Below are 19,625 nucleotides of genomic sequence, written 5' to 3' on the forward strand. Positions count from 1 at the left end.
TCACTGTGTACATACATTACATTACTTATCCTGTACTGATCCTGAGTTACATCCTGTATTATACTTCAGAGCTGTGCTCACTATTCTGCTGGTGGAGTCACTGTGTACATACATTACATTACTTATCCTGTACTGATCCTGAGTTACATCCTGTATTATACTCCAGAGCTGCACTCACTATTCTGCTGGTGGAGTCACTGTGTACATACATTACATTACTTATCCTGTACTGATCCTGAGTTACATCCTGTATTATACTTCAGAGCTGTGCTCACTATTCTGCTGGTGGAGTCACTGTGTACATACATTACATTACTTATCCTGTACTGATCCTGAGTTACATCCTGTATTATACTCCAGAGCTGCACTCACTATTCTGCTGGTGGAGTCACTGTGTACATACATTACATTACTTATCCTGTACTGATCCTGAGTTACATCCTGTATTATACTCCAGAGCTGTGCTCACTATTCTGCTGGTGGAGTCACTGTGTACATACATTACATTACTTATCCTGTACTGATCCTGAGTTATATCCTGTATTATACTCCAGAGCTGCACTCACTATTCTGCTGGTGGAGTCACTGTGTACATACATTACAGTACTTATCCTGTACTGATCCTGAGTTATATCCTGTAATATACTCCAGAGCTGCACTCACTATTCTGCTGGTGGAGTCACTGTGTACATACATTACATTACTTATCCTGTACTGATCCTGAGTTACATCCTGTATTATACTCCAGAGCTGCACTCACTATTCTGATGGTGAAGTCACTGTGTGCATACATTACATTACTTATCCTGTACTGATCCTGAGTTACATCCTGTATTATACTCCAGAGCTGTGCTCACTATTCTGCTGGTGGAGTCACTGTGCACATACATTACATTACTTATCCTGTACTGATCCTGAGTTACATCCTGTATTATACTCCAGAGCTGCACTCACTATTCTGCTGCTGGAGTCACTGTGTACATACATTACATTACTTATCCTGTACTGATCCTGAGTTACATCCTGTATTATACTCCAGAGCTGCACTCACTATTCTGCTGGTGGAGTCACTGTGTACATACATTACATTACTTATCCTGTACTGATCCTGAGTTACATCCTGTATTATACTCCAGAGCTGTGCTCACTATTCTGCTGGTGGAGTCACTGTGCACATACATTACATTACTTATCCTGTACTGATCCTGAGTTACAGCCTATTGATCCTGAGTTACAGCCTGTATTATACTCCAGAGCTGTACTCACTATTCTGCTGGTGGAGTCACTGTGTATATACATTACATTACTTATCCTGTACTGATCCTGAGTTATATCCTGTATTATACTCCAGAGCTGCACTCACTATTCTGTGAGTGCTAGAGCAGATTCCCAGTACACCCTGCTTGTTCAGTGTCTGCACAGAGCTTTGTGATGGTGATTTTGGGAAGTCTTTACACCAGGCACTGTACAATCATCGGATGTACTCAATACTCAGGGTCCACCTGCATTATAGAAGCTCGGCTAAGCGGTAAGGAGTGTTAACAAGCTTGTCGACTTTTCCAACGATGATCAGCAGAATTCGGATTGCAGCTCTGGAGTATAATACAGGCTATAAACTCTGGATCATTTGGAAATCGTGTAGGACTAGTGTCTGTACTAATATAGCTGGAAGGTGATGGTGGAGATGACGGGAACTGGACTAGAGAACCCCCTTTTAATGTTTGACCTTACTCGGAAAGCCTGTATATGGCTGCCTGGTAGATACATCTCCGTACCGGGAGGGACAGCACAAAGCTGCTGATTAGTGTCCATCTGCCTAACTTTAAAATGTCCTGTTTGACCTGACTAAGTCAAGAAGACCCCGCATAGTTGGGATAAGTTTGCATGCAGCGCCCTGTTCGAGATATTAGTTCCTGAACCTTTAGGGTCCTGCCACTGCTGTAAATACAAACAGGTGCTGATTACATCCGTGTACATTTCTGTTCATCACCCCCTGCATACCTAATACAGATCCTCCATCATTACTCAAAGACTGTTCTAATTGCAGCTGCTTCGGATGTGAGCTTGCCGTTAGTCTCACCTCATTTGCACTTGTTTGTTCCTATGATTGTTCTCTTGATTGTACCGCTCATCAGACGGGGCCTCATCTCCTCAATGTGCAGCTGGGTAATTGTCCCCAGAGACCCTCATTAGAAGGGCAGATTATCATTCCTCCTTAGTTCAGTATGAGGACTGCACGCGTGACCTTTGTCCCGTGCCTCTGAAGGGAAGCACATGTGGGTAGCGTGTTCTCTTGTTTTTACATGGTCTTTTGTTTCACCCCCACAGGCTCTGATTTACCCCCTGACTGTCGCCTCTAAATCTACAACCACTGCCCGTCACAACGCCGCAAACAAGATCTTGAAGAACATGTGTGAACATAGCAACACCCTGGTACAGCAAGCCATTATGGTAGGTGACCCCCCTCGTAGTAGCCATTCTACATAGGTGGTGAAGGAGGGGCATGTTTAAAGGGGAACAGTCCTGTACGGAGTATCCTGCCGTGTCACCCAGCAGTGTTGGAGGGAGGTCGCACCTCTTAGACCACACCTAAACTATAAGGACATCATACGGTGATATCTGTGTGATCGTGTAATAGTTAGTTATAAGGTCATGTTAGAATGCAAAAAGACATTTAAAGGATATGTGCAACCATTGCTTCAATGCATCGAAAGTAAAATGTAGCAAATAATCTTAAGTGTCTGACTGTTTTGTGTATTCAGTGCCGATGCAGATCTATGTGTTTCCAAGGTTACAGACTGCAATCCAAAACGTAGTCTGATCCTTTGGTCATCTCTTACTTCACCTCCTTGCTAATCTACAAACCGTAGGATCTGATCGTACGCTGATTTATTTATTTTTTTAGTCTGTTACCATGGAGACACATAGGTCTGCGTTGGAGCTGTATACACAAAATATCTTGATTGTTTTGCCTCAAGTCTGTTTGCAATGTTGCTTCATTTTTTATTTGAGCTGCATTGGTACTATAAGGTTGCTAAAGGATACGCACCCTTTAAGTGGAGAATATACAGATGCCATGCAGTCGTTGGTTGGGTTTTAACCCTTGTACTGCAAGGCGATAATTTTACCCACTGAGCCACCAATGCCGCACATATATATTACTTCTGTTTAACCTCTTCCTGTTTGATTTCTGGCACCAGGTTAGTGAGGAGCTGATCAGAGTCGCTATTCTCTGGCATGAGATGTGGCACGAGGGTCTGGAGGAGGCGTCACGTCTGTATTTTGGAGAGCGGAACGTGAAAGGCATGTTTGCCGTGCTGGATCCTCTTCATGCCATGATGGAGAGGGGACCTCAGACACTGAAGGAGACCTCTTTTAATCAGGTGAGTCCCTAAAGGGGGTTTTAAACTGGACGATTATCGGGCAGACGAGCGTTCATACAGCGCTCCTTCCCGATAATTGATCTGTATAAACGCTCATTCATCTGCTGGCCGTATCGTTTTAAAAAAGTTAAATATTATCGTTGTCGGCAGCCCATCTTCCTGTGTAAATAGGGAGACGCGCTGCCGACGTGATGATGTATGGGGACGAGCGATCGGAGTAACGACCGATCGTCTCCCATCCATAGCTCCGTGTGACAGGAGGAAACGGGCGCCGATCAATGATGTCTCGTTGATTGTCGGCCGGTGTAAAAGGCCCTTTTAGTTACTGCCGTGTTCTCCAGCGTGTGTGGGGTTTACAATGAGTCTGTTATGCGATTTCCTTCATCGTAGCGCAAACCTATAAACATTATGTCCTCCATCTATATATTCACTATATTTGGCGATATGCCTCCCCCTCCCGTATATTATAAGCATATTAGGAGTCCTGGGACCCTTTGAATGGCCGAGGCTTCTGACCCAGTTGATCGGCGCTCGCTGAATCGGCCACTTATCGGCCGGTGTTTAAAGGCCCTTCATCGTCTCCCTCATTACTGGCACCTTGAACTTCTCACCTCAGATTACTGTCGAGGAGGGAGAACGATAGGTGACATCTAGCGGAAAATCTTTCTTTCGGATTAATTGTGCCGTAACTTGTCTGATCTCCTGTTTTGTTTGTTTTCTTCTTCTTCTTTTTCCACTTGTGTGTTTGTCATGTCTTCCTGCCCTGAAGGCTTACGGCAGAGATCTAATGGAGGCCCAGGACTGGTGTCGAAAATACATGAAATCTGGAAATGTGAAGGATCTGACGCAGGCGTGGGACCTGTATTACCACGTCTTCAGACGCATATCCAAGCAGCTGCCGCAGGTGAGTGTGCGGAGCTCCGACCTCGTCTTCTCTTCACCAGTCACTGTCCAGTGCTTGGGATACGATTGTCTTCTGGGCCTGTGTTTCAGCTCACCTCCCTGGAGCTCCAGTATGTGTCTCCAAAACTGCTGATGTGTCGAGACTTGGAATTGGCGGTGCCAGGAACGTACGATCCCAATCAACCAATAATCCGCATCCAGTCCATTGCGCCGTCTCTTCAGGTCATCACCTCCAAGCAGAGGCCTCGAAAGCTCACACTAATGGGTGCGTCACTTATCTGTGTTTGTAACTTGTACCTCCATTTCTTTGACATTTTACTGAACCTGAGTTATATCATGTTTTATACTCCATTCACATCCAGAGCTGCATTCAAAATTGTGTTTTGTATCTTGCTAAGATGGCTATAGACATGGGATAACTGTTCACAATGGCTTCCCCCTACTCTACCATAAACATGCACATTTTGGTAGTTTTTCTGTAAGCGAGACTACCTCCCCCACAATGCTTTGCATCAGAGTGAACTGCAATTCCAGAGCTTTGCTAAGCTGTGGGGGGGGGGGGGGATCTGTCAGCAGTTTTGATTGACTGCAGCCGGCAGCCAGAAGAATTCTGAATGCAGCTCTGGTTGGGAATGGAGTATAAGACATATGTTTGTTTAAAGGAGGTTTCCCATTAAAGTGCTTCACGACTTGTCGAAAGGACATAATTGAATCAATGATCGGTGGCGTTCCTGCTGCTTTGACCATTAATGATCTTGAGAGCAGGCCTGTTTTAGTCCAGGCCACCAGTAGGGGGCAGGCTGTGCATGCACAGTTGCTTTGCATTGAACTGGATGGGAGGTATAGACTGTGCTCAATGCCGTCAGCCGGACCCCCTATGTCATAAAGCACTATAGTGAGAAAACTCTTTTTAAAGGGGCTGTCCAGGATTAGAAAAACATGGCTGCTGTCTTTTAAAAACCGCACCACAACTGTCCACAGGTTGTGGCATCGCAGCTCAGCCCTATTGACTTCAATGGAGCGGAGCAGCAATATCAGACGCAACCCATTCCCAGGTGTGGAATTATTTCTCACAGAAATCAGCCATGTTTTTCCGCTCTTGTAAAATCCCTTTAAAGGGTAACTAAACTTTTAAAAATACTTCTGACATGTCATAATGACATGTCAGAAGTTTTGATCGGTGGGGGTTTGAGCATGGAGACCCCCAGCGATCGCTAAGACGAAGCGGCAGAAGACTTGGGGTGAGTGCTGTGCCGCTTCGTTTATGATCCTCTTTCCTCCGAAAGCTGAGTGAGTGGTGTGCGGACTCATAGACTTTGTATTGGGCCCGTCCACCGATCCGAGGAAAGCTGTTCAGAAACCAGGCGGCACCACCTCACTCACCCGAGCGCTGCTGCCGCTTTAACGATCGGTATTGGACTCCTTCAGATCTGTGCAGTCACTGAACTTGCTAGGCAGCATCCGGATGAGTCTGGCGGCCGCCTGAGATGACCACGCTAGACCTTTGGAGACCTGCATAGTCCCCTTCTACGCTACATTAGTGCTGCTGGCGACCCCTTTGCATTGAAATATGTGTTTACCCTCACAGGGAGCAATGGGCACGAGTTCATGTTTCTGCTGAAAGGACACGAGGACCTGCGTCAGGATGAGAGGGTGATGCAGCTCTTTGGACTGGTCAACACTCTTCTAGCCAATGACCCGGCATCTCTGCGAAAAAACCTCAGGTACCGGCTGCGATATCACCGGCACGTCTGCGATATCACCGGCACGTCTGCGATATCACCGGCACGTCTGCGATATCACCGGCACGTCTGCGATATCACCGGCACGTCTGCGATATCACCGGCACGTCTGCGATATCACCGGCACGTCTGCATTGTATAAAAAAGACAAGGGGGTCACTTTTTGTTTTTGTTTGCAGCATCCAGAGGTACGCAGTTATCCCTCTGTCCACTAATTCTGGGCTGATCGGTTGGGTCCCTCACTGCGACACGCTGCACGCCCTGATACGAGACTATCGTGAGAAGAAGAAGATCCTCCTGAACATCGAGCATCGCATCATGCTGAGGGTAACCAGGAGAAGGGTGACTAGAAATCACCAATTGTAAAGAGCTCCCGAGATGTAACCCCGTGTTTGTTTGGCTGCAGATGGCTCCAGATTATGATCATCTCACCCTCATGCAGAAGGTGGAAGTGTTCGAGCACGCGGTGAATAACACTGCCGGGGACGACCTGGCCAAGCTGCTATGGCTGAAAAGTCCCAGCTCCGAGGTAGGAGACCCCCCGCTCCAGACTAGACCCCAGATTACTATTATCACTACTATACTTGTACGTTTGCATTATGTTAAACAATAAGAGCGTGAATGACTTGCATCTGGAATCCAAAAATACAGAAAGTCTGATCATCCGGCACAAAATTACAATAAAATGACTGAGCAGAGAATCAAACAGGAAAGAGCTCAGGTTTAAAGCGTCTGTCACCACATTATAAGTGCCCTGTCTCCTACATAATGGGATCGGCGCTGTAATGTAGGTGACAGCAGTGCTTTTTATTTTTAAAAAAAACATCTATTTTCACCACTTTATTAGCGATTTTAGATTTATGCTAATGAGTTGCTTAATGCCCAAGTGGGCGTTGTACAGGGGAGTGTATGACGCTGACCAATCAGTGACCAATCGGCGTCATGCACTCCTCTCCATTCATTTACACATCGCATAGGGATCCTTTTAGATCCTTATGTGCTGTCTTATACTAACACATTAACAATACTGAAATGTTTAGACAGTGAATAGACATTCCACGGGATGTCTATTCACAATCTCTGCACTTCGTTACTGTTTCTGTGGTAGTTGCAGCAGAGGAAGCGAGATCTCGTTGTAACCTGTCATCTACTGCGTAATCTCGCGAGATCACGCTTGCTCTGCTGTAACTACCACAGAAACAGTAACGAAGTGCAGGGATTGTGAATAGACATCCCGTGGAATGTCTATTCACTGTCTAAACATTTCAGTATTGTTAATGTGTAAGTATAAGACAGCACATAGTGATCTAAAAGGATCCCTATGGGATGTGTAAATGATAGGAGAGGAGTGCATGATGCTGATTGGTCAGTGATATACACTCCCCTGTACAACGCCCACTTGGTCTAAAGTAAAAATATGCCCAGTTGGGCATTAAGCAACTCAATAGCAGAAATCTAAAATCGCTAATAAAGTGGTGCAAATAGATGTTTTTTTTTTAAATAAAAAGCATTACTGTCACCTACATTACAGCGCCGATCCCATTATATAGGAGACAGGGCACTTATAATGTGGTGACAGACGCTTTAAGTGATGCAGCAGAGTTTTGTTCACGTTTTATCTGGGGCTGTTTTCCTGGACCTTCTCTATCTGTAAAGGTGAGTTATAGATTTTTCTATCACCATCCGATAATCCAGAATATTTCATAATCCAGCAGCTATCGGGTCCCATCAGCGGTGACACAGAAAAGAATGGGCCCCATAACAAAGTTCAGAATGGTGCTCCACCCCATTACAGTCACAGATTTTTTCCCAGGACAGAAGGAGCTGGTGATTGGTTCCCCCTCCGTGCCGTTTGCATGGCGCTTGCGCCAATTCCCCGCCCCCGTGTTTGCTAACAATGTAGTCCGTCTAGAGAGGCGAGTCCTGCATGGGTACTTGCCGCCCCATAGCTATGGAAATGAAACCCTCCAGTACAAGGCCCCCTCCCTCCAGTACAGGGCCCCATAGATGCAGCGTGTTGCCATTGTCTCATTGATTCAAGATAAAAGAAATCATAAAAATAGTCAATATAAATCCATTATCGGGTTGTTAGATATTCCATGAAACAGAGTTTATATTTCAGGGTCAGCTGGGACACAACCTGATCAGATAGGGGGGACCGTATTGATTGCCAGTCACAGATGATATGCAGATATATAATGGTATATACGGGCTCACAGATGATATGCAGATATATAATGGTATATACAGGCTCACAGATGATATGCAGATATATAATGGTATATACAGGCTCACAGATGATATATAATGGTATATACAGGCTCACAGATGATATGCAGATATATAATGGTATATACAGGCTCACAGATGATGTGCAGATATATAATGGTATATACAGGCTCACAGATGATATGCAGATATATAATGGTATATACGGGCTCACAGATGATGTGCAGATATATAATGGTATATACAGGCTCACAGATGATATGCAGATATATAATGGTATATACAGGCTCACAGATGATGTGCAGATATATAATGGTATATACAGGCTCACAGATGATATGCAGATATATAATGGTATATACGGGCTCACAGATGATGTGCAGATATATAATGGTATATATGGGCTCACAGATGATATGCAGATATATAATGGTATATACGGGCTCACAGATGATATGCAGATATATAATGGTATATACAGGCTCACAGATGATATGCAGATATATAATGGTATATACAGGCTCACAGATGATGTGCAGATATATAATGGTATATACGGGCTCACAGATGATATGCAGATATATAATGGTATATACGGGCTCACAGATGATATGCAGATATATAATGGTATATACGGGCTCACAGATGATGTGCAGATATATAATGGTATATACAGGCTCACAGATGATGTGCAGATATATAATGGTATATACAGGCTCACAGATGATATGCAGATATATAATGGTATATACAGGCTCACAGATGATATGCAGATATATAATGGTATATACAGGCTCACAGATGATATGCAGATATATAATGGTATATACAGGCTCACAGATGATATGCAGATATATAATGGTATATACAGGCTCACAGATGATGTGCAGATATATAATGGTATATACGGGCTCACAGATGATGTGCAGATATATAATGGTATATACAGGCTCACAGATGATATGCAGATATATAATGGTATATACAGGCTCACAGATGATATGCAGATATATAATGGTATATACGGGCTCACAGATGATGTGCAGATATATAATGGTATATATGGGCTCACAGATGATATGCAGATATATAATGGTATATACGGGCTCACAGATGATATGCAGATATATAATGGTATATACAGGCTCACAGATGATATGCAGATATATAATGGTATATACAGGCTCACAGATGATGTGCAGATATATAATGGTATATACAGGCTCACAGATGATATGCAGATATATAATGGTATATACGGGCTCACAGATGATGTGCAGATATATAATGGTATATACAGGCTCACAGATGATATGCAGATATATAATGGTATATACGGGCTCACAGATGATGTGCAGATATATAATGGTATATACGGGCTCACAGATGATATGCAGATATATAATGGTATATACAGGCTCACAGATGATATATAATGGTATATACAGGCTCACAGATGATATATAATGGTATATACGGGCTCACAGATGATATGCAGATATATAATGGTATATACAGGCTCACAGATGATATGCAGATATATAATGGTATATACGGGCTCACAGATGATATGCAGATATATAATGGTATATACGGGCTCACAGATGATATGCAGATATATAATGGTATATACAGGCTCACAGATGATATGCAGATATATAATGGTATATACGGGCTCACAGATGATATGCAGATATATAATGGTATATACAGGCTCACAGATGATATATAATGGTATATACAGGCTCACAGATGATATATAATGGTATATATGGGCTCACAGATGATATGCAGATATATAATGGTATATACGGGCTCACAGATGATATGCAGATATATAATGGTATATACGGGCTCACAGATGATATGCAGATATATAATGGTATATACGGGCTCACAGATGATATGCAGATATATAATGGTATATACGGGCTCACAGATGATGTGCAGATATATAATGGTATATACAGGCTCACAGATGATATGCAGATATATAATGGTATATATGGGCTCACAGATGATATGCAGATATATAATGGTATATACAGGCTCACAGATGATGTGCAGATATATAATGGTATATACGGGCTCACAGATGATGTGCAGATATATAATGGTATATACGGGCTCACAGATGATATGCAGATATATAATGGTATATACAGGCTCACAGATGATGTGCAGATATATAATGGTATATACAGGCTCACAGATGATATGCAGATATATAATGGTGTATATACGGGCTCACAGATGATATGCAGATATATAATGGTGTATATACGGGCTCACAGATGATATGCAGATATATAGTGGTATATACGGGCTCACAGATGATATGCAGATATATAATGGTATATACAGGCTCACAGATGATATGCAGATATATAATGGTATATACGGGCTCACAGATGATATGCAGATATATAATGGTATATATGGGCTCACAGATGATATGCAGATATATAATGGTATATACGGGCTCACAGATGATATGCAGATATATAATGGTATATACGGGCTCACAGATGATATGCAGATATATAATGGTATATACGGGCTCACAGATGATATGCAGATATATAATGGTATATACGGGCTCACAGATGATATGCAGATATATAATGGTATATATGGGCTCACAGATGATATGCAGATATATAATGGTATATACAGGCACACAGATGATATGCAGATATATAATGGTATATACAGGCACACAGATGATATGCAGATATATAGTGGTATATACAGGCTCACAGATGATATGCAGATATATAATGGTATATACAGGCTCACAGATGATGTGCAGATATATAATGGTATATACGGGCTCACAGATGATATGCAGATATATAATGGTATATACAGGCTCACAGATGATATATAATGGTATATACAGGCTCACAGATGATATATAATGGTATATACAGGCTCACAGATGATATATAATGGTATATACGGGCTCACAGATGATATGCAGATATATAATGGTATATACAGGCTCACAGATGATATGCAGATATATAATGGTGTATATACGGGCTCACAGATGATATGCAGATATATAATGGTATATACAGGCTCACAGATGATGTGCAGATATATAGTGGTATATACGGGCTCACAGATGATATGCAGATATATAATGGTATATACAGGCTCACAGATGATATGCAGATATATAATGGTATATACAGGCTCACAGATGATATGCAGATATATAATGGTATATATGGGCTCACAGATGATATGCAGATATATAATGGTATATACAGGCTCACAGATGATATATAATGGTATATACAGGCTCACAGATGATGTGCAGATATATAATGGTATATACGGGCTCACAGATGATATGCAGATATATAATGGTATATATGGGCTCACAGATGATATGCAGATATATAATGGTATATATGGGCTCACAGATGATATATAATGGTATATACAGGCTCACAGATGATGTGCAGATATATAATGGTATATACGGGCTCACAGATGATATGCAGATATATAATGGTATATACAGGCACACAGATGATATGCAGATATATAATGGTATATACAGGCACACAGATGATATGCAGATATATAGTGGTATATACGGGCTCACAGATGATATGCAGATATATAATGGTATATACGGGCTCACAGATGATATGCAGATATATAATGGTATATATGGGCTCACAGATGATATGCAGATATATAATGGTATATACAGGCTCACAGATGATATATAATGGTATATACAGGCTCACAGATGATGTGCAGATATATAATGGTATATACGGGCTCACAGATGATATGCAGATATATAATGGTATATATGGGCTCACAGATGATATGCAGATATATAATGGTATATACAGGCTCACAGATGATATATAATGGTATATACAGGCTCACAGATGATGTGCAGATATATAATGGTATATACGGGCTCACAGATGATATGCAGATATATAATGGTATATATGGGCACACAGATGATATGCAGATATATAATGGTATATACAGGCACACAGATGATATGCAGATATATAGTGGTATATACGGGCTCACAGATGATGTGCAGATATATAATGGTATATACGGGCTCACAGATGATATGCAGATATATAATGGTATATACAGGCTCACAGATGATATATAATGGTATATACAGGCTCACAGATGATATGCAGATATATAATGGTATATATGGGCTCACAGATGATATGCAGATATATAATGGTATATATGGGCTCACAGATGATATGCAGATATATAATGGTATATACAGGCACACAGATGATATGCAGATATATAGTGGTATATACGGGCTCACAGATGATATGCAGATATATAATGGTATATACGGGCTCACAGATGATATGCAGATATATAATGGTATATATGGGCTCACAGATGATATGCAGATATATAATGGTATATACAGGCTCACAGATGATATATAATGGTATATACAGGCTCACAGATGATGTGCAGATATATAATGGTATATACGGGCTCACAGATGATATGCAGATATATAATGGTATATATGGGCTCACAGATGATATGCAGATATATAATGGTATATACAGGCACACAGATGATATGCAGATATATAATGGTATATACAGGCACACAGATGATATGCAGATATATAGTGGTATATACGGGCTCACAGATGATGTGCAGATATATAATGGTATATACGGGCTCACAGATGATATGCAGATATATAATGGTATATACAGGCTCACAGATGATATATAATGGTATATACAGGCTCACAGATGATATATAATGGTATATACAGGCTCACAGATGATATGCAGATATATAATGGTATATACAGGCACACTGATGATATATAATGGTATATACGGGCTCACAGATGATATGCAGATATATAATGGTATATACAGGCTCACAGATGATATGCAGATATATAATGGTATATACAGGCTCACAGATGATATATAATGGTATATACAGGCACACAGATGATATATAATGGTATATACGGGCTCACAGATGATATGCAGATATATAATGGTATATACAGGCTCACAGATGATGTGCAGATATATAATGGTGTATATACGGGCTCACAGATGATATGCAGATATATAATGGTATATACAGGCTCATTTACTTCCATCACTTTCTATTTCAGGTCTGGTTTGACAGAAGAACCAATTACACCCGCTCTCTGGCCGTGATGTCTGTGGTTGGGTATATCCTCGGTCTGGGTGACAGGTACGTCTTGTGTATGTATAAGGTGGGTGGATATAGGACAGGAGAGGTGCTTGGGTCGGGGGCCGGGAGGTAAGAAGTGGGGCAGGGAAGGACATTTGGGGGGTGTTCAGTACAAGGAGTGATAACTGTGCGGGGGAGGGGACAATGCTGGGATATGGAGGGAGAAGGGATGTTTTTGATATCTGATTTTCGCGCAGACACCCCTCTAACTTGATGCTGGATCGACTCAGTGGGAAAATCCTTCATATTGACTTTGGAGACTGTTTTGAGGTAATTGTTTGCTGTGACGTTTCTATTGTCATTTATTTGAATGGTCAGATAAGAACTACTTTATATTGGCGCACACGGGGCGCCCGGCACATCAATATATCGTAATGGCCCCCATTTGCTTCTTTGGCGCTGTGTAATACTTGCAGGTTTTATCTATGACGCCCTCTTCTTGGATAAACCCCGGTCTGGCTTCTAAAGCCCCTGACAATCAACTGCTTTGACATAGGGAAGTTTCCGTCAGCCGTACGTTTCACCTGCGGCAGCCTTGTATTACATGAGTCCTCTGATAATTAAGGACTATGCTCCGGCTCATAGAGAGGGGACCCCCAGCAGGGCACCCCCATCTGTGAAGTCCATATCCTCTAATAGGGCAAATCTAACAGGCTGGAATGTGAGGAGGGGTCTTCTAGATCTTCTGTGTACACATCTATGGCGGTGACATCATTTCCCGACTCTATTTGGACTTAACGAGCCCCCCCAAAAAAAATTCCATACGGTTATATAACAGGATTATTAGAGGTTGTGCGCTCACCCAGGAGTGGCAGCCATGATTGCGCGTCTTTGGCTAAAACTCCGGCTTAAATCTGATTAGGACTTACAACGCCAGATAATAATAATATCAAATAGAGAAGTAACGAAGCCGGACGTAACGCGAAGCAGATGTAGAGGAGAGCGGCGGAAAAACCTCATATCACAGAACGTCAGTCATGAAGACTGCAAACACAAGCACTACAGTTCACCCCACCAGATCCTGCACTACAGCTCACCCCGCCATATCCTGCACTACAGCTCACCCCGCCAGATCCTGCACTACAGTTCACCCCGCCAGATCCTGCACTACAGTTCACCCCACCAGATCCTGCACTACAGTTCACCCCGCCAGATCCTGCACTACAGTTCACCCCGCCAGATCCTGCACTACAGCTCACCCCGCCAGATCCTGCACTACAGTTCACCCCGCCAGATCCTGCACTACACTTCACCCCGCCAGATCCTGCACTACAGTTCACCCTGCCAGATCCTGCACTACACTTCACCCCGCCGGATCCTGCACTACACTTCACCCCGCCGGATCCTGCACTACAGTTGACCCCGCCGGATCCTGCACTACAGTTGACCCCGCCGGATCCTGCACTACAGTTGACCCCGCCGGATCCTGCACTACAGTTGACCCCGCCGGATCCTGCACTACAGTTGACCCCGCCGGATCCTGCACTACAGTTGACCCCGCCGGATCCTGCACTACAGTTGACCCCGCCGGATCCTGCACTACAGTTGACCCCGCCGGATCCTGCACTACAGTTGACCCCGCCGGATCCTGCACTACAGTTGACCCCGCCGGATCCTGCACTACAGTTGACCCCGCCGGATCCTGCACTACAGTTGACCCCGCCGGATCCTGCACTACAGTTGACCCCGCCGGATCCTGCACTACAGTTGACCCCGCCGGATCCTGCACTACAGTTGACCCCGCCGGATCCTGCACTACAGTTGACCCCGCCGGATCCTGCACTACAGTTGACCCCGCCGGATCCTGCACTACAGTTGACCCCGCCGGATCCTGCACTACAGTTGACCCCGCCGGATCCTGCACTACAGTTGACCCCGCCGGATCCTGCACTACAGTTGACCCCGCCGGATCCTGCACTACAGTTGACCCCGCCGGATCCTGCACTACAGTTGACCCCGCCGGATCCTGCACTACAGTTGACCCCGCCGGATCCTGCACTACAGTTGACCCCGCCGGATCCTGCACTACAGTTGACCCCGCCGGATCCTGCACTACAGTTGACCCTGCCGGATCCTGCACTACAGTTGACCCCGCCGGATCCTGCACTACAGTTGACCCCGCCAGATCCTGCACTACAGTTGACCCCGCCAGATCCTGCACTACAGTTCACCCCGCCAGATCCTGCACTACACTTCACCCCGCCGGATCCTGCACTACACTTCACCCCGCCGGATCCTGCACTACAGTTCACCCCGCCAGATCCTGCACTACACTTCACCCCGCCAGATCCTGCTAGGACCTCACCCGGGGAACGGCCGTTTTCCTAGTTACTCCTTTTTGCACATACAATTGCTCTCAACAGCAGATAATAAAGTGAGAAATAAAAAAATGTTGTCAAAATATTGTCGTGTTTTTTTTTTTTTTAAGGTGGCCATGACCAGGGAGAAGTTTCCGGAGAAAATCCCATTCCGGTTAACAAGAATGTTAACCAATGCAATGGAAGTGAGTAATATATGAAGACTGAATATACTACAGGGGATATCTATCTATCTATCTATCTATCTATCCCATCTCTCGCTCTCGCGCTCATATCTGTAACTCCTATCTATCTATCTATCATCTATCTATCTATCTATCTATCTCATATCTATCTCATATCTATCTCATATCTATCTATCTATCTATCTATCTATCTCATATCTATCTATCTATCTCATATCTATCTATCTATCTCATATCTATCTATCTATCTATCTATCTCATATCTATCTATCTATCTATCTCATATCTATCTATCTATCTCATATCTATCTCATATCTATCTATCTATCTATCTATCTATCTATCTCATATCTATCTATCTATCTATCTCATATCTATCTCATATCTATCTATCTATCTATCTATCTATCTATCTCATATCTATCTATCTATCTATCTCATATCTATCTATCTATCTATCTATCTATCTATCTATCTATCTATCTATCTATCTATCTATCTATCTCATATCTATCTATCTATCTCATATCTATCTCATATCTATCTATCTATCTCATATCTATCTCATATCTATCTATCGATCTCGCTCTCTTTCTCTCTCTCGCTCTCTTTCTCTCTCTCGCTCTCTTTCTCTCTCTCGCTCTCTTTCTCTCTCTCTCGCTCTCTTTCTCGCTCTCTTTCTCTCTCTCTCGCTCTCTTTCTCTCTCTCGCTCTCTTTCTCTCTCTCTCTTTCTCTCTCTCTCTCGCTCTTTCTCTCTCGCTCTCTCTCTCGCTCTCTCTCTCGCTCTCTTTCTCTCTCCCTTTCTCTCGCTCTCTTTCTCGCTCTCTCTCTCTCTTGCTCTCGCTCTTGCTCTTGCTCTCGTTCTCTCGCTCTTGCTCTTGCTCTCGTTCTCTCTCATATCTGTAACTCTTATCTGTCTATAATTCATATCCTATAATATTCGATGTAGTTTTACATCCCCATGTTCTCTCTCCAGGTAACTGGCCTTGATGGTAACTATCGTATCACGTGTCACACAGTAATGGAGGTGTTACGGGAACATAAGGACAGTGTCATGGCCGTGCTGGAAGCTTTTGTATATGACCCTCTTCTCAATTGGAGACTTATGGACAGTAAGTAGCACACGGGTGGTCAACCAACTACCTAACAGTCTCCATATACCTCCTGGGGTCTTTTTATCTCCTAAGGGTCACCCACACCTCCTAGACGAAACATCCCGTTCATATAATGCGGCTTTGAGTGATATCCTGGTGGTTGCCCCTGCGGCAGCGGTAGGAGTAGTTACGGTATAATACTGATCACATAAATGTAGGTAGAGAACCTCCTGCCTGACACAGTCCGGGCTGCAGGGAGCTTATATGTGCCTTTATTGCAGATTTTGGGCCCCTTTTTCTTTAATAGATTAGTCAGTGTGATTAGTTTAACTTGTAATTACTCTTTTATTAAAAACACAGATGTGAATGAAGCCTTACTTAGATGCGATAGATTACTATTGAATGGTTTCTATTGAATGACAGCAATCGGAGATCTTGAAAACCATGAATTCATACAGAAAGCAATAGACTCAACAACAAAAACGTTTTTAAAAGCAAAGCGCCCACCATCTACCGGATTATCATGGGTCCAGCTCTTCAAAACTTGTTTCATCCTGCCGCTCTTCCCTGAGGTTAATAGAGGGAGGTCCCAACGGAGAGAGACCCTCAAAGACGTCTGTATTCCTTGATTGGACATATGGACAGTGGTTTTCTTGTTGAGCCAACCCCTTTAAAGAGGTTGTCCAGTATTAGAAAAACATGTCGGCTTCCTTTCAAAAACAGCGCCACATCTGTCCACAGGATGTGTGCGGTATTGCATCTCAATCCCATTCACTTCAATAGAGCTGAAATGCAATACCAGACACAACCCAGTTGTGGTGCGGTTTCTGGAAGAAAGCAGCCATGTTTTTGTAACTATGTGCTGCCCCTTTAATGTCGGCTTTGAGTACATTTAGGAGGCCACAGTAGGGCCAGGATGTCACCGATGATACGCCCTCAGATCTAGGTTTTAGAGATGCAGCAACAGTAACATAAGTGATGAGCGATTTCTTTCTATTTAGGAGACCAGTGGTTGAGTAGATGGGGTTTCTGGGGCTGGATTTGCACACTACCCCCCCATGTGATCCAAAGAAGCAATGACCGTCACGTGTAAATCCAGCCCGATTCATTGTGTTGTTTTTTATAATTTTTTTTATCTTGTAGCTTTATTACTCCACATTTTGACACTGATCACTGCCGATTGCCGCACCCTTGGATTCTACATAATTACTATTTTCCACGAGTTCCTTTTAGATGGATCTTTGCTGATTTTCAGATTTTATTTTTTCTGATTTATAAATCAGAATGAAATCGTCACCCGGCCTCTCACCATTGTCTATATAATGATCTTTTCACAGCCAATATAAAAAGCACCAAACGCTCTCAGACACGGACAGACTCGTACTCAGCCGGACAGTCTGTGGGTGAGTTTAACCTGAAACAAACCAAATATGTCCTTGGAGTCAAGTCCAACAATGAAACACCCCTTATGGGTACCTTTTTTTTTTTTTTGCATAATTTGGTAGTCCATGTGAATCCAGCAAACTTTTTGTAAGATGTTATATGGGGAAGTTTGGTGTCTTCCTCACCTTCCTACAGCCAGTAGCTCCCCATTTCCTGCCTGCAGGATCTTTGTAAATATAACATAGGAGGAGGAGGGGGATGCAGCTGCTCTGTGTGTGAGACTTCATGCTGTGAGAGGGGAGGGGGAGCAGCAGGTGGAGACATCTGATTGGTTTACAGCACAGCTCTGACATCACACATAGAACAGTCAACCGGCGGAGGGGATAAAAAGACCCAAAATGTATAGGTTTCACACATTTCTGGCTGCAACATATCTAAGGCTCTGTTCACACTTGCTCCCTGGTAATCACGACGCATCACCAAAATGGTTGCATGACAGATACCACTAGCGCCAGATGGACCCAATTGACTCAAAATTAGGGCCGTTGGGCTCCGCTGAGGTGTCCGTTGTTCTGACAGGAAAAATTACACTGCATGCAGCGCAAAATTTCCCATCAAATATGACTTGCGATGTAAGATCTGAACGCATCTCCGACACATGTGAACTGAGCCTTATACAAATCTACACCTGGAAGGTCTTTTGCAGCAAATGTATTGGAACTGCTAGGGAACCTGTTTTCAGGACAAGGTCCCTAAGATTACAGCATATGTACAAAGCTGCCGTCCAGTGTCCTATATAGACGGTCATTACGTCCTTACCTGTGGGGTATATTTAAATGAGCTGTCCAGGATTAGAAAAACACGGTTGCTTACTTCCAAAAACAGCGCCTCACCTGTCCATGGGTTGTGTCTGGAATTGCAGTTCCGCTCTATTGAAGAGAATGGGACTGAGCTGCATTACCACATACAACCTGTCAACAAGTGTGGTGCTGTTTTTGGAAGAAAGCAGCCATGTTTTTCTAATCCTGGGCAACCCCTTTAAGTACTGGTGGGGGAAAAAAATAAATACTCCCCTCTCATGTCCCGTCCCCGTCCCCCCCCCGTCCCCGTCCCCCCCCCGTGGCACCTTTT

At 43.3% G+C, this 19,625-nt stretch overlaps 1 protein-coding gene across 5 annotated transcripts in view; it reads left to right on the forward strand.

Annotated features, from left to right (window-relative positions):
• MTOR (mechanistic target of rapamycin kinase) overlaps positions 1-19,625 on the forward strand; it is a 109,332-nt gene that overhangs the window by 82,667 nt on the left and 7,040 nt on the right. For 4 of the 5 annotated variants that reach the window (XM_075839360.1, XM_075839362.1, XM_075839361.1 and 1 more), the window contains 12 exons: positions 2,329-2,451; positions 3,201-3,383; positions 4,153-4,287; positions 4,377-4,551; positions 5,875-6,010; positions 6,208-6,355; positions 6,435-6,557; positions 13,431-13,513; positions 13,711-13,783; positions 15,942-16,016; positions 16,994-17,129; positions 18,449-18,514. In XM_075839360.1, the coding sequence (XP_075695475.1) occupies positions 2,329-2,451; positions 3,201-3,383; positions 4,153-4,287; positions 4,377-4,551; positions 5,875-6,010; positions 6,208-6,355; positions 6,435-6,557; positions 13,431-13,513; positions 13,711-13,783; positions 15,942-16,016; positions 16,994-17,129; positions 18,449-18,514 (1,456 nt within the window). The remainder of the gene's footprint in view (positions 1-2,328; positions 2,452-3,200; positions 3,384-4,152; positions 4,288-4,376; positions 4,552-5,874; positions 6,011-6,207; positions 6,356-6,434; positions 6,558-13,430; positions 13,514-13,710; positions 13,784-15,941; positions 16,017-16,993; positions 17,130-18,448; positions 18,515-19,625) is intronic. The other variant, XM_075839364.1, reaches the window with a different exon arrangement.

The sequence above is a fragment of the Rhinoderma darwinii genome, chromosome 10 (genome assembly GCF_050947455.1).
Source record: "Rhinoderma darwinii isolate aRhiDar2 chromosome 10, aRhiDar2.hap1, whole genome shotgun sequence".
Lineage (NCBI taxonomy): Eukaryota > Metazoa > Chordata > Amphibia > Anura > Rhinodermatidae > Rhinoderma > Rhinoderma darwinii.